Here is a 24,947-nt window from a genome sequence, read left to right on the forward strand (position 1 = left end):
TACCACTTTACAAGGGACCTTCTATTAAATATGCCAATCAGATGTAAATCAATTATACCATGTTTAGAGGAGAGCATGTGCACTTTATCACTGGTTAGCAGTAGTAAAGTGTTTAGAGTCCTAAAGCCTACAAAACATGAGGAAGGCGAAATGTTTGGGGTGCCCCTTCAGAGAGGGCCTTTTTCCACCAAGCGCTAAGACGTGGTCAGCGTTGGATGTTTCATACAGCTTTTTAGGTTTCGCTTAACAGAGTGCACTGCTGTTTGCGCTATGATTCAGGTACTATATCTTTTTTCCGTCCTTCCACTGCCCTTTGTGGCTGGTTCTTCTTTCCCCTCTAGTGCAAACTCATCCCAAAGGTATTGGAGCACTTAGCATGAACTCCATTTACGTTACATACATGCAATTTTATAGCAGTGACGTATTCCATGACAGATTACAGGCTGGGTGTCTCAATTAATTTCGAAGCACCAAACGCTTTAAAATTGCACGGGCGGCCAAGTTCCAGTTTCAGCATCGGCTCAACATCCTGTGATTCTGAACAAATCATCTTATCGTCCTGTGTCTTAACAAAAGAAAAGAAAAAATGAATGTAACGGTTGATGTGTCTCCGTGCCAAAAAAAAACATTATTGTAACGTAATTGGAACTCATGTTAAGCGCTCCAATACCTTTGGGCAAATTCATGCTGGAGGGGAGAGAAGCACCAGGATCAAGGAGGAGCAGGAGGGTTGAAAAGAAAAAATAGTACCTTATTTATAGCACGAGCAGCGAACTACCCCTAATTGAGTTTAATTCATTTTTACTTCATCCATGCTGCACTGAAGGAACAGAACTGACACAATGGCCTGTGATGTCCCATTAAAAGGCTGCATTAAAGAGTTAAGATGGAGCAAACAAATATTAGATAGGGCGGGCTCCAATCCCTTTACTGTATACAACATCCCTCGCAGCAAATAGAGCATGCATGCTGTTAGGTGAGACCTAAAAAGGTATCTAAAGGAGACCCTGCCAGTTATCGCTCAATATCATTGATCAAATCAACTGTCAAAATTGCACTGCAAGTACTTATAGACAGGCTATCCCAGTAAGCCTAGGAGTAGAACATTATTTTATGCCTTCTGTTTGGTTTAGTGTTAGATCTGGGGGTCTCTAGTTGGCAATGGTTATACCTTTGTCCAAATAGGGACCCTTTCTTCTAAGTCAGGATAAGGGGATTATACTCCTTAATATCCCCTGCTCACCCCCTTGGTAGCTTGGCACGAGCAGACAGGCTTATCTCAGAGGCAGTGAGTTAAGCATTTGTGAATATACACAGTAACACAGTGAAAACACTACAGATGGACACAACACAGGTTTTATAAAAATAAGTATTCTTTATATAGACTTAAACACAAGACCACACATGACAAAAATCCACAATACTCCACTTAAGATTACTTAACCAGCCGTCATGCACTACAGTGCTCGTGTGCTGATGACGGCTGGGGGCCGTCATGACCGCACCCGCGCTGAAATCTTCAGCACAGGAGCGGAATCGCGGCAGCATGGAAGGGGTTAAAAGATGATTAACGTCTCTCAGTTCAAGTTGTTGGTAAATGCGACAAAGTTCTCAACAAAGTACCTGGATACGTAACGCAAAGTAAACAAAAAGGCTCGCAAAAGGGGAGATGCGTCGGTTCGGTGATCCGGGGGAAGGGTTGTGTCCTTCCTCAATGCTTGAGCAGAGTAGGGGACTGGTCGTGAGCCTTACCGGAGCGAAGGTGATGCGTAGATTCTCGGCTTGCTGGCCCGTTGCGGTGCTCAACATGGTGCCTTGATGTGATGCAATGATCCAGTTGGGATGTGAGAAGATGGCGCCCTTGATGCGGCTATGCAATGACGCCCTGGCAGCCTTGCGACGAGTCTGTACTTTGGAGCCGCAACAGGCCCTGTGACACGCTTCTTCGGTGATGCGATGGCGACTCTCTCGATGTTGTCACGCTTCTCCGGTGATGTGAGAGCAGGCAGCTTTGATGAACACACGCTTCCAGGGAGATGCGGTGAAGGCTCGCTTCTCCTGCGTTGCGATGATTTCAGCTGCGGCGGCGACACGCTTCTTTTCGATGCATCGCGTTTCCAGCTCCCAGCGTCACGCAAGTGACTGGATCCAGAATTCCCATCAAGGAAATTCAGGAGGGAGCTGGAGGTGAAGTCTTTTCGCCCTAAGACTTCAGCAGGAGGCAAGCCCAGTTCAAGCCCAAAGTTCCTTTTCCTTTCCCTTGGCAATAAAGCAACCACTGCAGGCCAAACCAGCAAACAGCACACTGGCAGAGGGGCATTCCAAACTCCTGCAGCTTCCTTGGTTCTTCTCCTTGGCAAAAAGGTTTTTTGTTCCAGAAGTGATCTAATTTCTTGGGATCTGGGTCCCAATATTTATACCCCAAAATCCGTTGTTCTCTGAAGGCAGAGAGGCCTCTGCCTAGTCCAAACCAGTTCTTGAGCACTTTGTTTACATGACTTTCTTCTTCCTTTCACAGTGCAGGGCAGAGACATCAGACAAGCCACAGGGGGTGGAGCCAGAATTGTAGAAGGAAGGCCCAGCCCTATTCAGGTCCCAGGTGCACTCCTCCCTCCCATCTGGATGTAAATCTCCCTATTCACCACTGGGCTGTCCCAGCCTGTCTCCTGGAATTCCCTAGCACTGTCACTCACAAACCCAGACAAGGAATACACAACTCAGCAGAGGAAGGCTCAAATTGTTAGTCAAGCAAATATCTACTTTCTAAAAGTGGTATTTGCAAACACAGAATATTAAAATAAACTTTACTAAAAGATGTATTTTATTATTCTTAGTTCAGGCATACTAAATTCGAATTTCTACCATGTTCCCTGAGTCAGTTTGGATTATAAGTATGTAATAATGTAGCTGCTCATTCTGGCCTATGAGAACAGGTAGCCTTCAATAGTGAAAAACGAAAATGGCTGTAATTCACATTTAGAACATGCTACACACATCAGAGCATGTCCTACTTTGTACTTACAATGCACCCTGCCCTTGGGCCTACCATAGGGGTGTCTAATATGAAGCAAAGGGACCGCTGAGCCTGCTTCAGGCGAGGTCGCCCCCACACACCGCTGCTCCTGCCCGCTGACTGCCCGTGCTCTGCTCTGCTGCCTTCGTTTTGCCTCCTGTGCTCCTGTGCTAATCCCTCCTCCTCCATCTGCTGCCTTCATTTTCTTCCGTCTGTGCATTCCTTTCCCACATCTGCTGCACTCGTTTTTTTCCCTCTGTGTTTTCCTTTCCCCCATCTGCTGCCTCATCTTTCCCTCTGTGTTTTCCTTTCCCCCTCCTGCTGCCCTCCCCCTACCTGTGCGCTGTTCTCTTCAGCCGGACGACCCAGTTGCCGCTGAGCCGCCCGCGGACCTCTTCCCGCCACAGACCTACGGCGACTCCGCCCCCCTCCTGCCCATTGGCCGCCCCGCTCCCGCCACCCAGCTGACCCGCCCTCCCGGCTCCTTACTTATGACGCCCCCTGAGCGACCGCGCAGCGGACGCGTGCAGCGGGAGCACCGATTGAGCGCCGAAAGTGCGCCAAAGGTAAGCCCGTCTGCGCCCGTCCGCGCCTGGACCGCACCCAGTGCCAGGACCCCTGTCCCCCGCAGACACCAGCCCACCCGCCGGACATACGACGCCACCGAACTCAACGCACTCAACACCGGCCGATCCCCGGGATGCTACCGAGCCATCCCAAGACGCACCCACGGACCCTTCAGCTGCCACTCGTGCAAGTTCACCTGCAACCGGACCTGCACCACACCAGCACCCAACAAGCCGAACACCAGCAGCAACCACCTGAAGTGCATCCTGCTCAACACCCGCTCCGTCCACAGACACACCATCGAACTCTGGAACCTCCTCGACACTACATCTCCAGACGTTGCCTTTCTCACGGAAACCAGGATGAACGCCTCCTCAGCGCCCGACATCGCCATCGCCATCCCGGACGGATACAAGATCACCCGGAGGGACCGCGCCAACCAGACGGGAGGAGGCATCGCCATCATCCACAAGAACACCATCCGCATCACGTCCAACACCGACGACGCCATCACACCCGCCGAACACCTGCACTTCCAGATCCACATCGACCCCAAGACCACCCTCAGAGGCACCCTCATCTACAGAACCCCGGGACCTCGAACACAATTCAGCAAAGACATCGCCGACTTCATCAGCCCGCACGCCCTCCCCTCCGCTGACTACATCCTCCTCGGGGACCTCAACTTCCACTTGGAGAACAACAACGACCGCAACCCTGCTGGACAACCTCGCCAACCTCGGTCTCAAGCAGCTGGTGACCACCCCCACCCACTACGCCGGACACACACTTGACGCTGTCTTCTCATCCAGCAAGGACATCGTCTTCAGCCACGCCACCGGACTCCACTGGACGGACCACAGCTGCGTCCACTTCAGCTTCAAAAGAACCACGATCCACCACCACCAGCAACAGGTTGCACGCAGAAGCTGGAACAAGATCACAGCCGACCAGCTCACCGCATCCCTGAGCCAGCACCCACCCACCAGCTCAGCGAACCCCAGCCAGGCCGCCAACAACCTCACGAAGTGGATCAGCAACTGCGCAGACAACCTCGCCCCACTGAGGACCCCTCCCAGCAGACCCGGCAGCAAGAAAGCTTCCTGGTTCACCGACGAACTAAAGATCTCCAAGAAGAACTGCCGAGCCCTCGAGAAAGCATGGCGCAAAGACCCGACACCAGGCAACATGACCACCCTCAAGCTCGCCACCCGAAAACACCACCAACTGATCCACGCCACCAAGAAAACTGCATTCAAGGCACGACTGGACAACAACGCACACAACAGCAAGGAACTCTTCAACATCGTCAAAGAGCTCTCCAACCCCAACGCCGGAAACAACGACATCACCCCATCTCAAGACCTCTGCAACTCCCTCGCCTCCTACTTCCACAACAAGATCGCAGACATACACAACAGCTTCAGCACACAACCAACGCTCTCCACAACCGCACCAATGCCCCCCACCACCGCCGTCTGCGCCTGGACCCCGATCAGCACCGAAGACACCATCCGCATGATGAACTCCATCCACTCCGGATCTCCAACCGACCCATGCCCTCACCACGTCTTCAACAAAGCTGACGTCGTCATCGCACCCCATCTGCGGGACATCATCAACACCTCCTTTGACACCGCCACCTTCCCAGAGAGCTGGAAGCACGCCGAACTCAGCGCTCTACTGAAGAAACCATCAGCGGACCCCACCGAACTCAAAAACTACCGCCCCATCTCGCTCCTCCCGTTTCCGGCCAAAGTCATCGAGAAGACCGTCAACAAGCAGCTGGCCGCCTTTCTCGAGACGAACGGATCCCTCGACCTCTTGCAGTCTGGCTTCCGGGCCAACCACAGCACCGAGACCGCCCTCATCGCAGCCACGGACGACATTCGAGCCCTACTGGACAACGGGGAAACAGAGGCCCTCATCCTCCTGGACCTCTCCGCGGCATTCGACACCGTCTGCCACCGCACCCTAGTGCAGCGCCTCAGCAACGTCGGAATCCAGGAGAAGGCACTAGAATGGATCATCTCCTTCCTTGCCGGAAGGACACAGAGAGTCCGCCTACCCCCGTTCAGATCAGAAGCCACCGAAGTCATCTGTGGCGTTCCTCAAGGCTCATCGCTCAGCCCCACCCTCTTCAACGTCTACATGAGCCCCCTGGGGGCCATCGCACGACAACGCAACAGCCGCCTGAAACTGAACTCAGACAAGACGGAAGTTCTCATCCTGGGCTCCTCGCCCTCCGCCTGGGACAACTCCTGGTGGCCCCCCGCCCTGGGCTGCGCACCCAAACCAACAGACCACGCACGCAACCTAGGATTCATCCTGGACTCCTCCCTCTCCATGACCAGACAAGTCAACGCCGTCTCCTCGTCTTGCTTCAACATCCTACGCATGCTACGTAAGATCTTCCGGTGGATCCCCACCGAGACCAGGAAGATGGTCACCCAGGCCCTCGTCACCAGCCGACTGGACTACGGCAACGCCCTCTATGCCGGAACCACCGCCAAGCTCCAGAAGAGACTCCAACGGATCCAGAACGCCTCAGCAAGACTCATCCTCGACATCCCCCGACACAGCCACATCTCCGGACACCTGAGAGACCTGCACTGGCTCCCGGTCAACAAGAGAATCACCTTCTGTCTCCTCGCCCACGCACACAAAGCCCTGCACAACCAAGGCCCAAGATACCTCAACAGCCGCCTCAACTTCTACACACCCACTCACCAGCTTCGATCGACCAGCCTCGCCCTCGCCGCCGTCCCCCGCATCCTAGGAGCCACCACAGGAGGTAGGTCCTTCTCCTTCCTGGCCGCCAAGACCTGGAACTCCCTCCCGACCCACCTCCGCCTGACCCAAGACCACCTCGCCTTCAGGAAGCAGCTCAAGACCTGGCTGTTCGAGCAGTAGCAGACCCCCCTCCCCCAAGCGCCTTGAGACCCTCCGGGTGAGTAGTGCGCTATATAAATGTAGTTGATTGATTGATTGATTGGTTTAGGGACTGGCAAGTGGGTGCACTTGGCCAAGTCGACATGGCAGTGCTAGACTGCACACAGGCCTTGCAATGGCAGGCCTGAGACACACTTAACAAGCTGCTTCTGTGGGTGGCACAATCAGTGCTGCAAGCCCACCAGCAGCATTTGATTTACAAGCCCTGGGCACGCATGGTGCCCTATACTAGGGGCTGACAGGTAAATCAAATAACCCAATCATGGAATAACCAATCAGTACATTAATTTAACATAGGGAGCACTTGTGCTGTGGCATTGATTAGCAGTGGCACAGTGCCCAAAGCATAAATCCATCAAAAACATATCAAAACAGAGGAGCCAATCCGTCAACAAATGGAAGGGAGACTCACGCCAATGATGCCAGGTCTAACATTTAGGATCAGGGTTGGGTACCATAGATCAGTACCTTAACTTGCATCTTTGATTCATAAAACAGTCACCAAACAACGCTCAATGCACTTGGCTTCAATGTAATGGAGTTCCCCTTTTGACAATGTTAATAGAACCCAATAGTGGTTCAATTTAAAAAAAAAGTTTGTGCACTACTTTTACTTTATTGACCAACCCACATTAGATCAGAATATAACAGGGAAAAAACTCCTATGCAACACTTCTTCAGTTGCATTATATCACCTTTGTTGGTTTCCTTTTTTGCAATTCCCCACAGAGTGGCTAAAAAATCCTTGCAAAGCTGAATAGTTCCTAAAGTCGGGCTCTATTGGCTTTGCCAATGCTTGTTCTACTACAGGAAGGTCCAATGGATAGGTTTGCAAGTGCAGCAGAGCTTTGACACCCTGGGCTCTATTTCCCACCCAGCAGTTTTCACATATTCATAGTGTTGGGGTCACCAGGTCTTTCCATGCCAACTATTGCCATTTGTATCAAACTTCAAAATACTCTGAGCTGCTTCACGTAAAACTAGTGTGAGAAGTGCTAAATTAAGACATTATATGCACCATGGTCTTAGACTGATTGGTGTCATATGCTGTTGTAGAACCGTAGCAGTGGTATCTTATCAACTTTAGTAGAGATAAATGGTTGTTTTTACTTACGCTTCATTTAATGATCTGTTCTTTTGAATTTCTACTGTGGGTTTTTTGCTAAACGTATTTCTGACTGTATCTTCTTCTGTATCTTCTCCTGTTCTGCTATAAACTTTAAGGCAGCAATTGCCTTTTTCCCATTCCCTTTCTGCTTTTTAACACTTGCTTACTGCCTGAGTAAATTCAGAAAACTATTCAAATCTCAAATATTTTGAATCCTTTCCCCTTCCACTGATACTTGTTTCCATGACAGTATCGAGATGCCCCCGGGTGATTTGTGCGCTATATTAAATATAAAAAACATAACATAACATCACTCTGACTGTGCATTCATGTTATAGGCACCTATGAGGTAGAATGCCTCATTTCAATGCTTGCCACTTTCAGATGAGAAAGTTTTGATTTACCTGCTCAGCAGCAAATATTTACATGTTGTATCTATTGAAGGCCTAGTTGCAATTTCACATGACTTCCGATACCTGCTGTTGCATTTAGATGCGTATGAGTCGACTTCATGCGACACGCGATGTAGTGCTCAACCTCGTGTGGTGAGTCTTATGAGGGGTTTTAAGGAGAACCTTTGTGGGGGAGATGAACGGCCGTTGAGGAGCTACCTGGCAGCTCCCTCCTGATGTTCCTGCGTACTTGACACTGCAATAAAATATGCGTGCTCACCGTATTCATGGGAGCACATCTTTTCATTGGTGACTAGGTGAACCCCATCAGGAGGAGAGCACCCTTTGGGGCCAGTGGCGTTGTTCTGAAGGTGTTTGGGTGCTGGGTTGAAGACATGCATTTACCCGGGCTCAGGAGTGGTGTTGTGAAGGAGCCCCATTTTGGGCGTGCGGTGGTGGGTGGAGGACGTTAAGGATTAGTGCTGTGTTGAAAGAATTCCAGTTTCTGTTTTAAAGTTGTGCCCGTCGGTGAAATCTGTTTCACCATGACAATAGACTCTATTCCCCAAAGAAAACTGACTATTAGCAAAAAGCAACATGTCCAATTTACCACAGAAACAGGGCGGACTGTTTAAAAAACATGCCTGATTGCCTGAAGATTTTCGTTTTGCACGATGCAATGGTAGCTATCTTTATAGTATGGGAGCAGTTCCATTCAGTACGGAGTTTCAGAGGTTATGTTGACAGGGTATTATTGAAGAGATTGATGCCTCAAAATGGTTGGTCTCAGTAGTCTTGGCGAAGACGAGTAAGGAGACTTGCTGATGTGTGTTGGTTTGCATGATCTTAACACATGTATCTGGTTCGATTGGCACCCTCTTCCTAACATTGGTGATGTGCTGATAATAATCAAGGAAGAAACGATTTTCCCTATACTTGATTTGTTATCGGCCACTCATGTCATTTATCATAACTGAGGGAGCATATAAGTTTAATGGCATGCCTTTTGGTCTGGCATCCACGGCAGGTGTATTTTTTTGGGCAATGCATCAACTCTTTAAAGAAAAAAACAATGTGACTTATTTTCGAGAAAATATCTTGGTATTTGGAAAGTATATAGAAGAGCAGGATAAGAGTGTGGATTAAGCATCAAGCATGACAAATGGGTGTTGAATACTTGGGTCATTGGCTAAATGAGCAGGGTTTGCGGAGTATTACTCCCATTTGTTCCTGTGTTTGCGGACAAAACATAACGCCTGAGAAAACATATATCAAAATGTTTTACATTTGAATGGAGCGAAGACTGTCAGAAGGAGTTTGTGTTGATCAAAATATTATTGTGTTAGCCCCAGCCTTGAAACCATTTGACAACAAAGACTAATGCATAATTTACACAGATGCCAGCATTGTAGACTTGGTAGCTGTTTTGGTGTTTAAACAATTATAGGAGCACAGAGGGATACTGGAGCGGGTCGCCCTCCACTCAAATTCAGCAAAACAATAAAGACCCACTCCCTCGGTGTACGACCAAATCAGTGACTAAAGTGGGGTGTTCCAAACGTCCTGCTCCCTACAAATCTCTTACCAATATTGTAAGAGACACTATGCACTGTTCTCCGCCAACGTATAAAAACCTGTTCTCCCGGGCCACACACCAGAACCCACACATAAGGTGTACCCGAATTCCGGGAATTACCACTGCATCCACACCCAACGTTGGACACTGCTCTTGTTAGAGCAAAAAATGTGAAAGACACAAGTGACACCTCACGGAAACACCACCGTCGGGGTAACTGGTATCAAATTTCCAGACAGGCCCCTGTCTCCTCATCGGTTGTCACATGCGTCTTAAAGAAAAATAAGATGAAAGGAAAGAAGTGTCCAAAACAACCAACATATATAGTGACAAACTAGTGAAGGCGCAGAAATATCTGCTAGTGACCAACACATACAAACAAAGTGAAAATAACGTAACAAAGTGCATAAAAACACACACACAATAATCCGTCCCTTACCCAACTTTATTCATAGGGCGGAGATTGTGTGCTTGTATAAAAAGGCTGGTAGTTAATCATATCTACCACAACCTACTGCCAGTGCCGACATGTTTCACTGCTATGTTATATTAAAGCAGTTTCTTCAGGGCTGCACTCTGGGAATGTCACTTCACTGTTTTGGACACTAGTTCTGTAGTGTGCTGCCAAGAGAGAACAGGTAAAAGAACCAATTAAAAAACATGTAGACCTGAACCAGGAGCCAACACAGCCTGGATGTACTGAGAGAGGTATGGGGTGAACAAAGTGAAATATTACCAGGGGGCAGCCAGGCCATTCATACGAGTTGTTTTGGTGTAACACAGGTATATTAAGGAATTTATGATAGCTTATGCTTTCAGATCTTTTATAGATGTAGGTGTCCAGGGTGATCAAAGTCGTCTATTTGCCCAGTCCCAGCACACCGCTCGCCATCTGCCTGGGACTGGCCACTGAAAACTACTCTCCCACAGGGCTCTTCCGCGGAGCCGAAAGAAGTCATGTCTTCACGGCCCTGATGGCTGGCCATGCCCCTTCTTGGAAGATTATGGTGTTGAGCACATCAGATCTTCAGTTGATCATTCCCAGAGTGAAATGGTGGGATCACAACTGGTGTTGAGTTAAGGTAACCCAGTGGAAGAGTGCAGTGAGAAAACTGGTGTGGGCAAATTGTACTATGCCGAACAGTGCCACAGGAAAAGTGCAGTTTGAAGTTATGCAAGGTGAGCAACATGTTTGATGTCCAAAGGAGATAAGAGGAAAAAAACAGGCAGAAAATGTGGAAAGGTTGAAGAATACACTTAGAGTTGGGGAGTGGGTGCGTGTGAGGAAAGGATGTAGGGAAAACAAAGGTTTGGCTACATTTTCTGATCCTGATCAGATTAAGAGAGTGAGTGTATCCTTACACTGTGTTGCTAAGTAATGGCATTGTGTTGAATCACAAAAAAGTGTTAAAAGTTGTATACTGTCTGTTAAGAGAAGAAATGGAAGATGGGATAAGTGAAGATAGAAAACTGTGTGTGCAAGGTGGGAAGATGCAAGGAGGGTAAAAAGAGGAAATTCCTGGTGGATGTGATCCATCTCTTCAGAGAACTGATGAAGAAACGGATGGTAGTCATGGAAGAGTTAGGTAAATGCAGTGGCTGGTAGTAGGGAAGGGGTTGGAAAATATTTTTTAAATCACAATTACCTTTTCCACCGGCCCCATCTCTTCTCTGCATTTCTGCTCTTCCTGACTCTAGTCTGTGAGAAGCCGCAGGAAGCAACAGGCACACATTCTCCCCTTGAACCAATCACAATGTTGCAACGCAGCGATGTGATTGGCCTGAATGCCGTGGATCGGCGCTCAGATCGGGACAGGGAGCCAGTGCATATTCCCTACCAGGCTGTCCATTACAGCCTTGTGTGGAATAAGTAAAGTGTAAATGACTATTTGGCTGGACAAAATGGCCAGCCCAGCAGTCATTGTCACTTATTGTGTATAGTCAACTCCTCCTCTCTGAGCCACCATCCCCACCGCGCACTAACGCAGCCCTGCAGTAACCAAAAATAAAATGATTAGAACATTCAGTTATAATCATTTTAATTTTCCCTCTTTTGCTGCTCTAAAAGCGGTGGGCAACGCTCCTCCGCCTTAACGGGGGATCCGCCACTGGGCAAATGGCATGGGGATTATATGCTGGAGTGCTGCATAGTATATTTTCTTGGAATTTGTTACACTTTCTTTATATTTTTAGTGATAGCTTGAGTAACATTCAAGAAATATGTTGATACTAGTTATTCTCATAAGTGTTTTACATTATTATTGTTACAGTTTTTTTTGTTTTATTGGTTATTACAAGGAAGGAGATGTACTGTATTTAGACTCCTATGAGTCTACTTCATGAGACGCGCCATAGTATTTCATTTCGCATGGAATGTGTCATGAGGTTTCTAAGGAAGAATGTTGGTGGGGAAGATGAACAACCATCGTGGAGCTAGCTAGCAGCTCCCTCATGATGTTCCTGCTTCACCGTATTCCTTGGAGGGCATCCTTTATCTTGCACTTGTGTAACTGCTTTGATTCAGTTTCATTACATGATTGACAATGCTGTCCTCTCTCTGCTTAAGCAGCTGATGCTCACTTGGACCATAGGAGGATTCCCCTATTGCCTGACTCTGCGATTCACCGGTGTTTGTTTTGTCAATAAATATTTGTAGATTTTCTCTGAAACTTGCTGTAATAGATCTTCATTAACTTCATTAGGAAATGCAATGACGTTCACCTATCATCTATGCAGTCGATATAAGAGAGGGATGTTTCTCCAACCCCTGGTACACACAATGTAAACAGAGGCACACACAACATGCCACCTTATATTTCCAGTCGTAAGCTTGGCACACATCGGGATGTAGTCATAGCCATCAACCATTTGGATGTACTTACCACAAGTACATTATCAGCCTTACTTACCATCAGCACTAATACGGTTGTATGTCATGCCTGCCCTCAATAAGATGTACTTACTGCAAGTACTCATAGTGTTGGATTGGACTTACTACTTATATACTTACCTACTGCTTATAAACTTGGGGTTGCACTTACCATAACCGCCCATAGTCAGTAATTTATTTACTGCATTCACTGGGATACATCTATTACCAGCAGCTATTAGGATATACTTGCTATTAGCAACCAATAGGCTATGCCTATTGAATTGCGCTATCCACTAGAACTACATGGTTGTAATTTCCACCAGCCCCATTGGGATGGACTTACCAAAGGCACTTTTTGGGTTTTCTCACTAATGGCACCCATCTGGTTATATTTAATTGCACCAATCATGAGATGTACTTACCCCCATCTTATTTATGGTGATGACTGCACACAAGGTCAGGATCACGAGTGCTAAACTGATGAGTAAGGTGTACTCCCATTTCCATTTATAACTGAGTTGGCATGATTGATGCGACGTTCTTGCCAGCTGTGCATCTGAAAGAAAAAAAGCAGTTGTTTATTTTCAATAAGAAACATGTTTTGAACCCATGGTGAAACCAGAGAGATTTTACTAGCAAGCCGGTGCTCCTTGCATGCCAGTAGGGCTGAGGCACCACATGTTCACATGATTGGCACTCATTTTAAGTGTGACAGTCTGGTTTCATTTATTTATTTATAACTCTCAGCAGGATGCAGAGTAAATATCCACCTCTGCATCCCACTACTCCTCACCATTAGCCATAGGCACCCAAAAATATAAATCCATCCACATTGTCCACCCATGGAAATTCTTTTTATTGGTGGTGGTGTCAGAAGAAAAATTGCTTAGATCTATTGAATAATAGATTAATAACCAAGCAGCATAATTATGAAGGGGGTTCTGTTGGGCTTGCACCACGCAAGCCCATAATGTGATTTATAAAGCCACTCAATGCCACCTTGTTTGGCCCTGAGTGGCTTCATCAATCTGGAGTAACGCAACATCACATAAATCACTGCATTGTGTTACTTTGCCCTGGGAAGGCATTCCATGGGCATTATGTTGGTGTTTCCACGCAATCCCTATCGATTCGAATGCATTCCCAGATTTACTATCAGTGGTAGACCTGGGAATGCACCAAAAAGATACTCCTTCTCAGGAGAGCCATAACCTGGAGAAATATATTTATTTTCCCCTGTTAATCCCTCCTCCTTTTCCATTCTGCAGCACACATAGAGGAATATGACTCAGGATTGTTTTTGTGCAGAAAGATGAGCCTTCCTGCGCAAAAAACAATCTGGCATGCCACACAGGCACCCTTGCACACTGATTCAAGGGTGCCTGTGTTGGCCCTAGGCAGCCCATTCTGTACCAACACTAGGGAAGGGCCAGAAATGCACCCTATTGCAATAAATATAGTGCATTCCAGCTCTTTCCCTCTAACACAGTGCAGCATGGTGACTTGCAGCACTGAGCTGCATTTTTTTTCTCCATAAATAGGCCATCAAATACATTCACACACTTTTAAGATGAGTACTTAGTTTCAAGAGCAGAACCCTGAAGAATATTATACGGACAGCATAGATAGTCTCCACCACCCATCACTTTAGGAGCGATTCATTTGCTTTTTTAGTAAGTGAAAGTTTTTAAGGTAACTCCCTAATAAAGGCAAAAAACTATCCTGTAGATATATTTGAAATAAGAACACACACTGCTTCTTTTTCTTTTACTCTTTAGCCCACCCTATTCTCTCTCATTTTAATTTACTCTCTAACTCTGTCTTATTGTTTTCTATCTCTCGCAGTCATTTTACCCTGTCATTTGTCTCTAGTCCCCTTGACAATGTATTTTTCTAATTTATTTCTCTCTTTCCCTCTCTCACTTTTTCTATCTCCATCTTTCACTCTCACTGCCTGCACTTCCCTCTCTCTCTCGCTGTCTTTTGCTAATCCTGCCTCTCGTTTTCCTCTTTAGTTTTATTTTCTCCATAAAACTGTAAAAATATTTAGGTCCATATGTATGGCAAAGTCACACAGTTCAGTGCAGCAAGTCACCTTACTGACTGCGTGACAGGGAAAGTGCAGAAATGTACTGTATTTACATCAATACAGCGCATTCCTGCCATGTCCTCTGAGCTGGTGCCCTACTTTTGACAGCCTAGCGCCAATGCAGGCACCCTTGCACATGCACTGTCAGCAGGATTGTGTTTGTGCACAAAACAATCTACTGAGGGTTTTTCAACACACATAGAAAGAGGAAAAAAACGAAGGGAAATAAACTTCTTTCTCCTCATTACACCTCACCTGTCAAGGCGCAGGTTTCTGACGCATTACTAGGTCTAACATTTTACGGGGTTTGCAGTGCACACCATCGTTTGAGTCTCTTGTATCCATGTACAATATTGGTCCTTCTGTAGCATGCAGCTTGGACAGCGTGATTACCCTAGTTTCACGCAGGAGAATACTGAAGTGAAGATGGAGGGGAGATTCCCTCCATGTCCAGTGCACAGCGTGTAGAGCAAATTCCTCAGTTTCAACAAAATAGTTCCAGATAGTCCAAAGTTTACTGTAGTTTTCTTTATTTTGTAATTTAAAGTACTCGTGCAGCATGTTTATTTTAACAACTTCTCATGGCCAGATATGCCCATCCGAGCCTTTTTCTGGACACACATTTCAATAAACATTAACCAACTTCATTTAGCGAAATAGATGTCTCCCAATGCATTTCGGGCTCTAATCATGAGCCCTTCCTCAGGAGTTCACTAAAATTTAAAGAAACATCACGATTAATAAATGGCCTCAAACAGCTATGATTAAACATTCCTATTGATGTAACATGAACTGCTTGGGTAACATTTGTACATCAAGTTAAAGAAACACTTTCCCTCTGTGCGCCATGCGCTACCACTACCCGCTTCAAAGGCCCAACATTTAAACCTCCTGTCTCCAAAGTACAGTTGTAAACCCTCCTTTGCTGGGCACAACCTGTAAAGCGTCACCCATCTAACCACCAACACACTTATCAAAACCGAGCCCGCGGTCTAAACCTTCCCTAACTACATGCTGTATGGACTTGTACCTTTGCGCCTGATCATCAAGTTAATCACGTCCAGATGGTTCCGTACACCCGTGCTGACAGCCTGTTCTTAAGTCAACACGCACAGTCTAGCTCCTCCCTCTAGCTACTAACTGCACCTATCCCGGTCTTTCAATGTAAATCTAGTGATCCCTGAAAACTACGAGTCCCACAATACCACTCAGCACGTCATTGCAAGGTTTCAACAAACAATTGCCTTTCACAAACAAATTACTACGCACGATGCAACTTGCCCCGCCCACCCTCTGAATGTAAATCTCTGTGCTTCAACAGTAAAATATATTGATGCAGTATTAAAAACGTTATTAGCAAATTAAATTCATATTTTAGAGCTCGACATGTTGGAAATAATAAATAGCTGGAAGCAACAGTATAATCACGATGCAATTCAAATTATGAAGAAATATTGGTGCACGAGTCAATCAGAAGCTTAAGAGTCCATTAGTAATGCTGTTTTATGGGTGCATCTTGCAATAGGGTAAGTAGATACAACATTTTAAGGGGTTTGCAGTGCACACCATCGTTTGAGTCTCTTGTATCCATGTACAATATTGGTCCTTCTGTAGCATGCAGCGTGGACAGCGTGATTACCCTAGTGTCACGCAGGAGAATACTGAAGTGAAGATGGAGGGGAGATTCCCTCCATGTCCAGTGCACAGCGTGTAGAGCAATAGTCGTGTAAATTTATCAATAATTCCTCGGTTTCAACAAAATAGTTACAGATAGTCTAAAGTTTACTGTAGTTTTCTTTATTTTGTAATTTAAAGTACTCGTGCAGCATGTTTATTTTAACAACTTCTCATGGCCAGATATGCCCATCCGAGCCTTTTTCTGGACACGCATTTCAATAAACATTAACCAACTTCATTTAGTGAAATATATGTCTCAGAATGCATTTCGGGCTCTAATCATGAACCCCTGAGGAAGGGCTCATGATTAGAGCCCGAAATGCATTGGGAGACATCTATTTCGCTACATGAAGTTGGTTAATGTTTATTGAAATGCGTGTCCAGAAAAAGGCTCGGATGGGCATTTCTGGCCATGAGAAGTTGTTAAAATAAACATGCTGCACGAGTACTTTAAATTACAAAATAAAGAATACTACTGTAAACTTTGGACTATCTGGAACTATTTTGTTGAAACGGAGGAATTATTGATAAATTTACACAACTATTGCTCAACACGCTGTGCACTGGACATGGAGGGAATCTCCCCTCCATCTTCACTTCAGTATTCTCCTGCGTGACACTAGGGTAATCACGCTGTCCAAGCTGCACGCTACAGATGGACCAATATTGAACATGGATACAAGAGACTCAAACGATGGTGTGCACTGCAAACCCCTTAAAATGTTGTATCTACTTACCCTATTGCAAGATGCACCCATAAAACAGCATTACTAATGGACTCTTAAGCTTCTGATTGACTCGTGCACCAATATTTCTTCATAATTTGAATTGCATCGTGATTATACTGTTGCTTCCAGCTATTAATTATTTCAAACATGTCGAGCTCTAAAATATGAATTTAATTTGCTAATAACGTTTTTAATACTGCATCAATATAATTTATTGTTGAAGCACAGAGATTTACATTCAGAGGGTGGGCAGGGCAAAGTTGCATCGTGCGTAGTAATTTGTTTGTGAAAGGCAATTGTTTGTTGAAACCTCGCAATGACGTGCTGAGTGGTATTGTGGGACTCGTAGTTTTCAGGGCTCACTAGATTTACATTGAAAGACCGGGATAGGTGCAGTTAGTAGCTAGAGGGAGGGGCTAGACTGTGCGTGTTGACTTAAGGACAGGCTGTCAGCACGGGTGTACGGAACCATCTGGACGTGATTAACTTGATGATCAGGCGCGAAGGTACGAGTCCATACAGCATGTAGTTAGGGAAGGTTTAGACCGGGGGCTCGGTTTTGATAAGTGTGTTGGTGGGAAGATGGGTGACGCTTTACAGGTCGGGCCCAGCAAAGGAGGGTTTACAACTGTACTTTGGAGACAGGAGGTTTAAATGTTGGGCCTTTGAAGCGGGTAATGGTAGCGCATGGCGCATAGAGGGAAAGTGTTTCATTAACTTGATGTACAAATGTTACCCAAGCAGTTCATGTTACATCAATAGGAATGTTTAATCATAGTTGTTTGAGTCCATTTATTAATCGTGATGTTTCTTTAAATTTTAGTGAACCCCTGAGGAAGGGCTCATGATTAGAGCCCGAAATGCATTGGGAGACATCTATTTCGCTAAATGAAGTTGGTTAATGTTTATTGAAATGCGTGTCCAGAAAAAGGCTCGGATGGGCATATCTGGCCATGAGAAGTTGTTAAAATAAACATGCTGCACAAGTACTTTAAATTACAAAATAAAGAAAACTACAGTAAACTTTGGACTATCTGGAACTATTTTGTTGAAACAGAGGAATTATTGATACATTTACACGACTATTGCTCAACACGCTGTGCACTGGACATGGAGGGAATATCTTCACTGCATTACTAGGTCTACCACTTCTGCTAAATCTGTGAATGCATCAAAATCCATGGATGTTGGTTGGGAATACCCAAGAAGCACCCATGGAAATGCCTCACTGATGCTGAGTAATGTAACGGTGTATTTTGCACTGCATTGAATTACTTTGAGATTTACAAAGCCACTCAGGGCCATGCAAGGCACCATCACATGGCTTCAGAAATCTCATTTTTAATTTGCATCGGTCTTGCGTGGTGTGTGTTGCTAGAATGACATAATGGGGCTCTTAAATATTCCCCATAGCATTTATATTTCATTAATAATATTTTTAAAAAACTAGCATTTACAATTGTAGGGCCTACGAAAAAAGCTATTTTTCATTTAGCCTAGCACATATTTTATATGAATTTAAGAAATTAATTATCATCTTATACTCACACACACCGTAAGTACTTGTTAAAGCAAACTGCTTTTAAAAATGGCAACTACAACATTAAAAATGCTGTATAAAATAGTCACCACGACAGCCCCAAACAAAAAATTTGATAATGGTTCCAAAACAGGCCCCAATTAAAAAAGGTAACTTCTGTTTACGATCAAAAATATATTTTTTTATGCAAGTCGGGAACTCAAAAATTCATTTCGGGCAGGCAAACATTTCGGGCAGGCAAACATGCACTTACTGCTGTGGATTTCATGGCAACAGCAGCAGAGGACGAGAGGGGCCAGATGGAGCAATCTAGGAGATGCGGAGCTGAGCCTAGCAGGAGGTAAGTGGGAGTAGGATTCTCTTGCTGAGTGTTTTTATGTATGTGTGTGAATATGTGTTTGGCTGATAAAAGGCCGATGCAATCTTCTCAAGATGGTGATTCTTCCCGCTATGTAAACCGTTTCCGGTCCATACGGCTCTAACCAAAAAATACTTCAGAAGGTTAGAGACCCAGCTGCTAGGGGTTCATTTGCCAGTATACCAAACCACTGCTTGCATTGCATTTGTGTAGCGCTTCCTAACCCTGACGAGGCGTTGCAAGTGGCCATCTACAGCTTCCTACTAGCCATCGCTCTGGCTGGCACCCTAAAAAGGGTTGATTGATTCAGTTTATAAAAAACATATGAGATTCAAAACATTAGCAGTTAGAAGTATATTACAAGTATGGCAGCCAATCAGAACCATGCATCATATGCCGGGATTTATTAAATATTTCTTTCATGTATTCCTAAAATGAAGATATTGGCACAAGATGGGTAGTCCGCAGTTGGCTCGATTTGCACTTGAAGACGTTGGGACATGTATTTAAGGATAGGGCTATCCTTACTTTTAAAGAAATCTAGAGGTAATGTAAAAAACTCAAATACGGTTTTTAGGTATTTTTAGCTTAGGGACGTTTACTCTACCATCTAGTCAAGGATATTAATTTAGAATGTAATGTATATTTTAAACAATTTTTCATGGTATTTAGGCAAGGATGCGCACGTAATTGTTATTGACATACAAATAACCACAGCCATAAATTGATAGTATGATAGATATTTTAATAGCTATCAAGTGGGCTAAAAACATGTCTTTATATTTCAGTTAGTTATTCTTATGGGCTGTATAATTCTGAACATCTCTCGCCAAAGAGTTCACAATTTTAAAGTGTTACACCATACAGATTCTAAAATGGGGTCTCAGTGACACATCTAACTGCTTCTGTCATACAAGCTTAGAGGCAGATGCGACTCATATATTTTTACATGTTCTTACGTTACTGCATATTGGACTCAAGTGTTTCTTCTGCTAAATAAGTTCAAGAGTGCTAACATTCAATAGAACATTGGAATTTTGAGAGCTCCACTGAAGACAATGGAGCCGCAGCGGTGTATAGGAACTGGTATAGCCCGCTACTTTCAACATTTTAATATCCTAATATACACAGCATCTGCTTTTCTCTTTCCCCTGCCTCTCAAAAATATATTATTTAGGCAGAGGAAGGTGAAACGCATAGGCCGTGCAGGAGGACACACAAAGCCATCACCCTTCCCTCCTTCTGTAGCTCAGTGTAACTAGGGCTTCAGAAGAAGGGAGTGGTAACTGCTGCTCAACCCCTGGATCTCCCTGGCGTGGCTGAACTACAAAAAGCAGTGCAGACAAGCCGGAGAGAACCAGGGATTGATTTCGGCTCTTGCTGTGAATGTTCAAAAGCTAACAGTTGTGGCCCTAAACCTAAGCTAATTTTACAGGCTATTCTCTTAGTATCCCCTCATGAAAGTCAATGGTGTTCTTCTTTGTTATAATTACTGCAAGATTAGACATTGCTCCTGTATGTCTTCCACATGAACCCCGAAATGCAAGCGCTTGATGACAGTAATTTCTATTGTTTTGTGCCCTAGAGGTATCAATCATATAAAGTGACCCATGTATTCATAAAGATGATATGGTGTCCTATCATAGACTAACTTAGCACTTTAATTCCATGTTATATTACTGAACTACTAGGAATGTTAATATTTTTGAATTACATTGCTTTAATGGATTTTGTTTGATGTATGATGGTGATATGAATGAACTTATATAATGTGTAACCATTTATACATTTGTGTTAGTATGCTACATATTTTCCCAATTTAAAACTCTACCTCAAACTACAATCCCCGGAAGACATCAAACTTCTGAACTCCACGCTCAGAAACACCCAATCATGGTTGGCCGACAATCACCTCAAACTAAATGCTCTGAAAACTGAGTTCCTTCTGATCGCACCTCCTGCGAAAATCGCCATCACCCAAACCTGGCTCAAGCACCTAACTGCACTCAATGTCCAATCCACCATCGTGGACTCCGCGAAATCCTTAGGCATCACACTTGACGCCAATCTCAACATGCAGCAGGACATTAGCAAAGCAACTAAAGGAGCTAATTTCCAAATCAACACTTTGAGAAAACTTAAACCCTTCTTCCCAGCTACGGACTTCCAAACTGCTTTACAAGCCCGAGTCATCCCACGCATAGACTACGGAATTGTGGCTCTCAGCGGACTCCCCCTATCAACAACCGCACCCCTAAGAGCCTCCTTGAACGCTGCAGTGAGACTTATCACTGGATCAAGGAAACATTCGCATATATCCCCTGACTTAAAATCCCTGAACTGGCTGCCGTTTGAAGCCAGAATACAGCTGAAAATCGCCTGTATGACACACTTGGCCGTACACCACAAGTCACCCAACTACCTCAATCAAAAGCTGACTAAATCAGGAGGCTCGAGATCCAATAGAAGCACAAAAAATCTCCTCCTGAAACCTCGAAGATTCTGGAAGGAAAAAACATACAAACGCTCCTTCTCGGGAATGGCACCCAGGATCTGGAATGCACTCCCTCCTGAAACCAGACTTATCTCCTCCACTGCATTTTTTAAGAAAGAGGTAAAAGCCATCCTTATGGCTAAATTCACCTAAAATCTATATTTACTGGATCGAAGACTTTGCACCGTTTTTGTATTATTGGTTGTCTGTTTGTCTTTTTGGTATTATGTTTTTATCTGATTGCTATCCTATTTGGCTATTCACTTACTACCGACTACTATATTGTACCCAATAGTTTGCTTAATCACCCTCTTGTTTCCCCTAGCCCTTGTTTTCTGTAAAGCGCTCTGATATCTGCAAAGATCTTGTTCGCGCTATATAAAACTTTGAAAATAAATAAATAAATAAAATAAAAAAAGAGAGGAAAATGGGTAAGGGAACGATAGAGGCGCAGTTAACAATTGTCAACTTCTTGAGTTCAGGAAGGAGGCAGCAGGTCCAGTAATGAATGTTATTAAACTTTATGGCAGAAAGCACAGTACTGAGCCCCTCATTGACCAGAATATAGGTGTGGAACCCCAGGGTTCCATGAGAGCCAACAGAGCTGTATGAGGAAAGGACGCAAAGAACAACAAGCAAAATAACAAGGATCAGGCATAACTCATTTAACCTGAGAGAACCAGAAACATGTAAAATGGAAATTGCAGGAAGCCACATAACCAAACAGAAAGTTCAAAGCAGTCAGTTTTTGCTGAATAGAATCCATAGTGGGTATAGTTAATTACCAGTGGCATCATACAGCTTCTCGTTCTACATTCCCCTGTTTGTTCTCTTGACTCACTTCAGGAGTTGGAAGTGGGGCTGGAACTCAGATAATGCATGACACGATTCATGATGCACAATTAAGCCAACGTCCAAAAGAACTCTATCTTTAGAAAATATTAGAGGTTCACAGAAAACTTGGGCAGTGAAATGTGCCCAGAATTAATTGCATAGCTTACACGCTATATGACACTTTCATTAACAAAAATCTTGAAACTCTTTGGTTAATGTTCTAAAGCTATAGTCTGTTTTTCCTTGCGTTCTTTAGTCTCTATGTTTTATTGCTTTTTTCTGGAACTTCACTTTTGTCCCCAAGTTTTGTTCATCTTTATATTTTATACATAGACACAAAAACTGAAAAAAAGATTAGTAAATAGAAGTTACTTTTGTTCAGTTTTTAGTGGCTAATGGATTCATACTTCTAGTACCAAGCTTTTCTTTAATGAAGAAAGCTATTTCTGGGATATTAGATTAGTTCATGCTATTGATGAAAGAGGATGATGTTATGAAATGAAGAAAGGTACTCTTATAACAAAAGATATGATGGTACCTAGAAATGTAGAACAAATGATTACAGAAGAGGTACAAGGAAGGCGTAGTCAGGCGCCTGTATACAAATGAAAGTGTTGTAGTCTTTGTAGTATTCAACAGCAATCCATTGATAATTTAAGGAAATTCTTACGTATCTTTCCAAGGCAAAGTTTAAAACATAAAATTAGTACTTTACAAGGATTGGATACTTGCAAGGTTAGAAAGCAAGCAAATTTGCAGGGACACTAACTAACTTGTTTATCAAAGAGAGTGTGGCAAAGCACCTTTTATCATTTTAGGATGTTAGCTGTACACTACTCAACAACTACGCAAACTTTAGTTAGGAGGCTGTACTTTGTGAAAACTCCTACTTTATGTTTAGGGGAAATGAATAAAGCACTTTTGCATGGTACTGTGGCTGATGTAGAAAAGGTTTGTGATGGTGTGCACTTTTGTTTCTTTAGTCTTGAGCAGGACTCTAGGGAGAATGAAGAGTTGTAAATAGGAAGAGTTGCAGAAAAGGAGACAGGTATTATAATTGATAATTTTGTAGAAGAGATTACAAAATTAAACATAGTGTGCTCTGAAAAACCAGAGTCTTCTTGTATATGTTGTCGACACACTCAGTACAAGATTCAAACATGGACTGTTGACATGCATTAAAAAGTGAACAATAAAATAATGATAAGTGGCAAAGGTTAGCTGTGTACTTGTCCATATGGTAAGTTACATGTAAGTACTCTTACAATAAATTAGAAGAAAATAAAATGCCTGCTAGAGCTGTGCATATTAAGTTAGAACTGGTTTCTATTCCAGAAGCACTTGAAGGATTAAATATTTGTGAGTTCATCCGTGTCCAAAGTATACATCCATTTCAAGCTATAGTCCATATGGAGACAAAGACAGGCAAGTTACCTCCAACAGAGTTGCAGAAAGGTCTAAAAGGTAGAGTAGTGTATTTGCCAATAGATTGCAAGAACAATATTGTAACTGTAGGGATAGTTAGATTTAGATGAAGGACTTGTAATTCTTGCAAATGGTGTGCCTACGAAGAACAAAATAATATGGCAGGAGTCAGTAGATGTTACCAAAGTTAAAAAGCAACTTTATATCTGCTACAGAATAATATTTACTATTGGGATGTAGATAGCTTGCAAGATATTTATTTATTTATTTATTCAATTTATAGAGCGCACTATCACCTTGCAGGCATCCTGGCGCTATGCACCTCAAAAGCAGAAGTGAGTCAGAGACAGAAACCGGCCAGCTAGTTCTTGGGGAACAGCCAGGTTTTTACACATCTCCTGAAGGGGAGAAGTTCCCTGATTTGCCTGATCTCCCAGGGAAGTCTGTTCTACGGTCTTGCTGCTGCCACTCCGAAGGATCTACCCCCTGAACTGACTTTCCTAAATCTTGGTACCTTCACCAGTCTAGCCGAAGACGAGCGAGCAGTCTTGAAGGGGTTTACCAGTCAAATTTGTTGCACAAGAGCACTGGTACTATCCCATGAAGAGCTTTAAAAACCAGGCAGAGAGATTTAAAATGCACTCTCTGTCTCAGTGGGAGCCAGTAAAGTTTTGCCAAAGCTGCAGAAGCGGAGGACCTTCTAGGCAGCCCTAAAACTAGTCTGGATGCTGCTGACTGGATCCTTTGTAGTCTGTCCAGCAGGAAGTTGAGGGAGTCCAACAGGAGGGCGTTACAGTAGTCAAGCCTACTGAGGATGGTACACCTTGCCACTAGTCCGCGCGCCTGAGAAGGTAATAGCGGGAACATTTTGCGAAGGGACCTAATGATCGCGAAACAGGAAGGTGTTGTTTTTATAACCTGGGCTTCCAGGGAAAGCTTGCTGTCAACCATAATGCCCAGGTTACGGACAGTTTTTATCGGCCGGACTGATATCACACATTTGGAGGATAAGACATTTCCATCAGCTGGTCAGATTGAGAAGGTGGATCAGTCCAGAACTGATGAAACTTATGAACATTTTAGTACCCACCCTGTGCATTCTAAAGATGTTATTGGTGATGCTATTGATCTGTTTCAAATGAAGGAGGTGAATGGAGCTCTAATTAATGTGTGGTTGAAAAGTTTAGAAGTTTGGTGTTTCCCACATCTAGAGTAGGTGGCAGGTATGATGACATGCCTCTGCAAATACCTGCAGCTGAATATAGATCTACTAGACTATATTCAGAAGATCCTAGATTTCGTCAGTGTATTCTGTAAATATT

At 44.3% G+C, this 24,947-nt stretch overlaps 1 protein-coding gene across 1 annotated transcript in view; it reads right to left on the reverse strand.

Annotated features, from left to right (window-relative positions):
* LOC144770265 (uncharacterized) overlaps positions 1 to 24,947 on the reverse strand; it is a 202,847-nt gene that overhangs the window by 63,997 nt on the left and 113,903 nt on the right. Inside the window, exon 3 of the mRNA XM_078654642.1 lies at positions 12,903 to 13,036. Coding sequence (XP_078510768.1) covers positions 12,903 to 13,036 — 134 coding nt within the window. The remainder of the gene's footprint in view (positions 1 to 12,902; positions 13,037 to 24,947) is intronic.

The sequence above is a fragment of the Lissotriton helveticus genome, chromosome 7, assembly GCF_964261635.1.
Source record: "Lissotriton helveticus chromosome 7, aLisHel1.1, whole genome shotgun sequence".
NCBI classification, from domain to species: domain Eukaryota; kingdom Metazoa; phylum Chordata; class Amphibia; order Caudata; family Salamandridae; genus Lissotriton; species Lissotriton helveticus.